This window comes from Bombyx mori, chromosome 28, assembly GCF_030269925.1.
Source record: "Bombyx mori chromosome 28, ASM3026992v2".
Lineage (NCBI taxonomy): Eukaryota > Metazoa > Arthropoda > Insecta > Lepidoptera > Bombycidae > Bombyx > Bombyx mori.
In genome coordinates this window covers 8,511,120-8,518,199 of record NC_085134.1, presented here as the reverse complement: position 1 = coordinate 8,518,199, position 7,080 = coordinate 8,511,120, and the positions used below count along the sequence as shown (strand labels likewise).

The following is a 7,080-nucleotide window of genomic DNA, read 5'->3' as shown; positions in this document are numbered from 1 at the left end:
ACATATATTTACTATACATCCATAACCCTGGAAAAGACATTTATATTTATCATACAAATATCTTCCCTTGGCGGGATTCGAACCCGCGACCCCCTTGTGTAGTGACCATGTCACTTACCACTACACCAGACGGCCGTTACATTCGTTGAATCAACATTCAAATCCATCATGTGTTGACGCAAAAGCCGCTTAACTTGGATTTTTTTAAATGAAAGCGGCTAAAGGTATAGTACCTAAAACAGTTTGATTTAATCTATAAACTTGAAGGATACATAAATATCAGATTAATATCATTGCTATCAAATCATAGTGACTCTTTGTTTCCTCTGTTTGCCGTAAGGTCAAGCGCGGACATCATTGTTGGCGAAACCATTGTGGTCATGATTAATAAGTACCTACCATGTTTTATGTTTCAATGCTGTTATTTAAGAAGCAAAAAATATTAGACCACACATTCACGGTACAATTTAAAACCTACACCTTTACTCATTTCAAAGAAAGTAGATATTTTTGCTTTGTTCAAAAAATTATACAAATTCTTATGTGTAAAGTATTAATAATAAGACAGGGTCAAGTGGAGACAACTTGTGAAGGCCCTATGTACCAGCGAGGTGCCCTAGGACTACAACAACAATAACAACAACATTAATAGGCAGGCAGCTGCTTGGCTCTGCCCCTGGCATTGCTGAAGTCCATGGGCGACGGTAACCACTCTCCATCAGGTGGGCCGTATGCTCGTCGGCCTACAACGGCAATAATTTTAATTTTTTTTTGTCTCTAATGAGGAATGGGTCTTGATTGGACTTCAATCGATGTTGCTTTAATATAAAGTAGGTAGGTATTCTCACAAACATCTTTGTGTTTTGAATTGTTATTTTGTTCCCGTCATTATAAGTATAATGTCGAATGAGTCTTGTGAGTCCGCACGGGTAGGTCCCACCGACCCGCCTATTTCTGCCGTGAAGCAGTAATGTGTTTCGGTTTGAAGGGTGGGGCAGCCGTTGTGACAATACTGAGACCTTAGAACTATATCTCAAGGTGTGTGGTGTATTTACGTTGTAGATGTCTGTGGGCTCCAGTGACCACTTAACACCGGCCCGCCCGGTGTTAAGTAAGTAAGCTCGTCCACACATCTAATATATAAAAAAAAATTAAATTTTCGCAATCGCATTTTTTTTCTACCTAAGCTGATGGTCTTGAGAGACCACTTCAGCGTAACCGGGCGAGTAGATCAGCTCTTGGGACTCATACCTGACGTTGTTGCTAACACGAACCCTACCAAGAGCCGTGCTTCGCAGAATCTACCACCGGGTCGGAAACGCGACCCACTGAGATGATCCGGCGAGAAACTCAGTTGGCTGTGTCTGAGGGTTAATTTACTCGCCGAGACCTTCATCGCAAGCGACGGGTTCGACGAGAACGATGACTGGACAGTCGCATAGATTTAATAATTAACCAATCATAATCTTGTTTTGTTTTTCTTGTCTTGTCGAATCTTGTTTTTCGAATGTAATTATTCGTGATATTTTCCGAAGAACACTTCAATCTCACTAACTATGGCATAGACTTGTCATTTTCCTTAAGCTATATTTAGTTTAATATCTCGAATACAACCTCCATACTGTTTTGACTATTTTGATGACGCGTAACAAAAACACTGGTTCCACAATTAACGTTCTTAAGTTTTAATCGAAATTAATAAAAAATATATAATTAACAAAAAAATTAATCGATCAGTATTTATTTAAAAAAAAAACTAATATAAGCTTTATGACTTAGTACTTAGGGCTATATTAAAATTAAAAAAAAAACATATCAATAGACAGTCGGTTTTGAATAAATACCACTAAATATCACAGTGGTGGTCGTTTTCTCCATTACGAAGTAAACAAAGGGCCTATTTGCGTGGAATGCGGGCGCCGAAATCCTATCGGTAAGAGTGGCCACGGTCGACGCAGAGGCCACTGTTCCCGATTCCGTGACCTCTATATCAGCTTTATGCACTATGGCCGACACGAATATATTCTCCTTTGTGATCCGCTGGAAGTTGGCTAAGTCTGGCTGGAATATGTCGTACACTCCCATGTCGTTTAATGGCTTATTTAGGACGACGTTAGTGCTGATTTGGAACCTTGGTAGTTTCACGTCGACGTCTTCCAAGCCGAAATCGTCTACGTCCTTCTGAAGCTGCTTGAAGACATCCTTGAGATTGACATCTGCGAAGTTCTTGTACATGTCTGCGATCTTCGTTCTCGGGTGCGGGAGTATGACCAGCATCGAGTACTTTCCGTCGGTGCCGTAAGGAAGTTCCAGTACGAAGGCCTTAAGCTTCTTTAGGTTTGAGAACGGGAACTGTCCTTTCTGGTACATCATGTTCACGCTGCCGATTACCAGTCGGTCTTCATTGTAGAAGGGCTCCAGTTCGGTGTCAGATTTGTTGAACGGCAATCCCCAAAGGCCTTTGAAGGATATCACGTTGGTTAGTATCAACCTTGATTCTTGGAAGTCGTCAGAGCGCAGAACGTTCGAGACGCGTCCCCCGGATTTTTCGATGTAGGTGTTGGCTATTCGAGCCGAATTCGGGTCGCTGAAGTCGAGCACTTTAATCGAAGCACCGAAATCCTTCTGGAGCGTCGTCCTGAAGGCCGGCAATAAGGTGAAATCGTTGTCCAAGAAGACAAAGTTCCGGCTGACCAGGGATACTCCGTTCGCGGTCTGATCGAGCACCACGTCCGTCAGGGATTTGTACCCTTCGATAAGCGTTGCCGGATTTTTGGGCAAAATAAACGCTCTGCTCAGCTGCCTATAGCTATTACCGGACGCTCCTAAAGCGATTCCCGTCATCAAAGTCCATATCCCAAACGGCGAGATCACAACGTGCCCATCAGTCTGAGTCTGCGTGTGGTATAAAAGTTCAATGCTAAAATTCCTTGGTCTCTCGCTGAAATCGACATCACAATAACACGCGCCGACGAAAAAAAGAACGAACGCGATTGAATACATCCTGCACTGTTCACGTCCAGCGCGATACTGAACCCGATACGTGCGCGGTGCAAACAACTTGTATGATTTATACGTGTTAATCTTAATTAGACGTGCAAGTAAAACGCGAGCTTATATTAAGGTAATAAGATGTAGTTTTGATTTGTTCTTGTGCAGACAAGATGTATCGTGTAACGAGAAGTCGACAAACCTGTTTTTATTTTTTGTTTTTTTTTTTATTTAGTGCTCATTGATTATAAATGTAGCTTATTTCGTGGCTTGTCTTGTAGGGCTGTCCATAGATTATACACTTAATATTTGGGGCTGTCGATGGGCTACCGTCTTCGATCAACAATAGTAACATTGTTGATCGAAGGCTACCGTTAAAGCCTAAATTCTAATTGACTTACACGTATACTCTACGGGTGGACGATGTTAATCATGTTGTCAAATACAAACGAATTTACTATCATTTTACTAGAATAGGATACCTAGGAAAAATAGGAATCCATTTTCTTTTTCAATTTATTTAGTAACGTTATTTCCCGTGTCAGCTGATTTAGCTCACAAACAAAAAAAAAACACCAGAGCGGGAATCCAATTTTCCCGCTTCAATTAATACAAAAGTATTTGATGTAAACACGTTTGTTTCGACTTATTTATATCTAGTCACGTGATGGATTTGCTGTCAATTTTTGGCGCAAAAAATTCCCCGCACCGCTCGGTAATTCTCTGCGCGCAAATATGTACACATAGGTCGGTACCTATTTTTACGGTATTTTACTGAAAAATATTGTACTGCTTATGATCTCACACCCGACCCAAGTGATGGGGCAATGGAAGACCGCCGTCGCCCGTAATATAATCCCCAGATGCGCTCTCGATACTTTTACGCTCTTCAAGCACCGGTCAATTTCTTTTTTTTTTGTCCTACCTAAGCTGATAGCCTTGAGAAGCTATTTAAGCGTAACCTTAACTAGTAGGTGAGCTCACGGGGCTCAATCCGGAGTGATGCTAACACTGGCCCTAGCAAAAGCAGCGCTTCGCAGAATCTACCACCGGATCGGAAACGCGACCCACTGAGAAGATCCGGCGAGAAACTCAGTGGGCTGTGTCTGAGGGTTAATTCGCTCGTCGAGCCCTTCGTCGCAAGCGACGGGTTCGACGAGAACGGGCACCGGCCACCATTCTCATCGAACTAGTCGATTACGGCGAAGATACTAACCCATCGACACAGCCCAAGAGTTTCTCGCCGGGTCTTCTCAATGTATAGCGACTCCGATCCAGTGGTAGATTCTGCGAAGCACTACCCTTGCTAGGGCTAATGTTAGAAAATTCTCTCAAAATGAGCCTGTGAACTCACCTACCCATACACGCGGACGGGTATGTGTGTTCACGGGTTTTTTTTAATTTTTTTTATTGCTTAGATGGTTGGACGAGCTCACAACCCACCTGGTGTTAAGTGGTTACTGGAGCCCATAGACATCTACAACGTAAATGCGCCACCCACCTTGAAATATAAGCTCTAAGGTCTCAGTTTAGTTACAACGGCTGCCCTACCCTTCAGACCGAAACGCATTACTGCTTCAGGGCAGAAATAGGCAGGGCGGTGGTACCTACCCGCGCGGAATCACAAGAGGTCCTACCATCAGTTCAACCTGAGAGAATTTGGCGAGTAGCTGGAACAGGATATCAGCGAATAAGTAGAGTATAAAAAAACAAATATGGTTCCGAGTCATTAATAAAAACGTTCATTGCAACAATACGAATTGATTATAATGAAGAGAACAATCTATATTATATTAATACGTGAAGCAAAAACTTTGTATCCCTTTTTACAAAAATTGCGCGGATAGAGGAGTATGAAATTTTCCACACTTATAGAGAATATAGAGAAGAAGTGCACAATGCTAATATTTTTTTAAAATAATACTTATAAGATACATTAAATCAATAAAGAAAACATTACACACACTACATACCATGTATTTGACGCACACACGCATGCATACTATTTATTGTCAAACTTTTGTTCTTGACGTCTGTTGTCAAATTGAGAATAGAATATGTTTTGTCTTTGTTAATATTTTTTATAGTGTAGTCTTGGCGAAATTTATGAATAAAGAAGTATAAAATACAATCATATTAGTGTACAAACTTACAATTCCAATTAATTATAGTCGAATTTCGACTACTGCGGGATTTCTAGTTCTAACAATAACACGAGTCAAACAGTTAGCATTTGAAATGTTACTTGTGCATCAAAATAGTTACATCATACTGTTGATATTACGGTTGATATTTTAGTATTAAAATATTCAAATCGAGTCAATGAGTAAACATGTTTTTCGACACACCTTTACGATTACAAATTCTATAGACAGTTTAATCTGAAATGGCGATAGGCAATCGCAAGCTAGAGAGGTCGTCGTACCCCCTGACTTGGGCACGGAACGGGCCTCGGGGCAAAGCCCACTGCCCGGAACGAAGCTCCCTGCCACACAGAGCAGGGGTGATGTGGGTGCAGGACGATGAAATGGGGAGGGCTGTTCGCAGCGTGTACGGCTGCATGGCATCGACAAAATATAAATACATATATATATAATACGATGGGCTGGTCTAGTGACGGCTCGATGCCCGCGGAGGAGTCACCCCGGCGCCGGCTGCTGTCCTCTGCTTCCTAATAGGCAATCGCGTCAACGCTCGCAAGTGTTAGCGACTCCTAGACACTGCTCTGCTGCGTTTAGAGGTAGCTTCCGTTACTTGGCTTCTAAATGTTGAGAACACTAAAGTTCTTTTAAAGCAAATTTAAAAGTATATCTTCTGAACATTCTATTTCTGGAAAGCCATTATGAATAAACACAGCGGGTCATGTCATGTCAGCGGGGATGTTAAAAATGAGATGTAGGATCTCGAACTCTTGTGAGTCCGCACGGGTAGGTATCAACCACCACCCTGCCTATTTCTGCCGTGAAGCAGTAATGCGTTTCGGTTTGAAGGGCGGGGCAGCCGTTGTAACTGTACTTGAGACCTTAGAACTTCTATCCCAAGGTGGGTGGCGCATTTACGTTGTAGATGCCTATGGGCTCTAGTAGCCACATAGCACCAGGTGGGCTGTGAGTGCGTCCACCCACCCATCCACGTGGCCACGGCCACGACGACTTCAAATATAGTTTTTAGTTGTACTTTGGTGGAACTTTTGTTTATCACGAACCCCAGCGCGTAACAATACATTATGAAATATTACATGAATATTTCGTGGCGTCGCAAAAAGCGGAAAAAGCCAAAAAACCTCCGCCTATTTTTAAATACATCATAAATTTATTATTAAACCACATTATGAATACTAACCTTTGTAATTAAGCGTGGAAAATCCCAAATGAATTCACGATAAATACGTAATTGGAAAGAAATTCAGAACGCAGTTTTTTACCTTGTGAAAGTTACAAATGTTATTTTGGTTTTCCTCATGCATACGCACATACGTACTTTTGCGAAGTCGTCGTGGCCTAACGGATAAGACGTCCGATGCATTCGTGTTGAGCGATGCGCCGCGGCGCCGGTGTTCGAATCTCAGGCGGGTACCAATTTTTCTAATGAAATACGTACTCAACAAATGTTCACGATTGATTTCCACGGTGAAGGAATAACATCGTGTAATAAAAATGAAACCCGCAAAATTATAATTTGCGTAATTACTGGTGGTGGTAGGACCTCTTGTGAGTCCACGCGAGTGGGTACCACCACCCTGCCCATTTCTGCCGTGAAGCAGTAATGCGTTTCGGTTTGAAGGGTGGGGCAGCCGTTGTTACTATACTTGAGACCTTAGAACTTATATCTCAAGGTGGGTGGCGCATTTACGTCGTAAATATCTATGGGCTCCAGTGACCACTTAACAACAGTTGGGCTGTGAGCTCGTCCACTCGTCCATGTAGAAAAAAAAAAACAAACATTTTTGCAATATATAGGTATGTAAGGTATACAAGCGTACGGCCCACCTCCTGTTAAGTGCTTACCGGAGATAGATATCATAACGCGACCACTTTAACCTCGAGAGCTCAACTGTAGTTTTAACTGTCCCATGCTTAAAATCGGGAT

At 42.2% G+C, this 7,080-nt stretch overlaps 1 protein-coding gene across 1 annotated transcript; it reads right to left on the bottom strand.

The window, feature by feature from the left end:
• Positions 1–1,661: 1,661 nt before the first annotated feature.
• Positions 1,662–3,018, bottom strand: serpin-5 (serine protease inhibitor 5). Its single transcript, NM_001043740.1, is given in 1 exon segment — positions 1,662–3,018. A coding segment is annotated over 1 exon segment (1,188 nt). The 5' UTR covers positions 3,004–3,018; the 3' UTR covers positions 1,662–1,815.
• Positions 3,019–7,080: the final 4,062 nt, after the last annotated feature.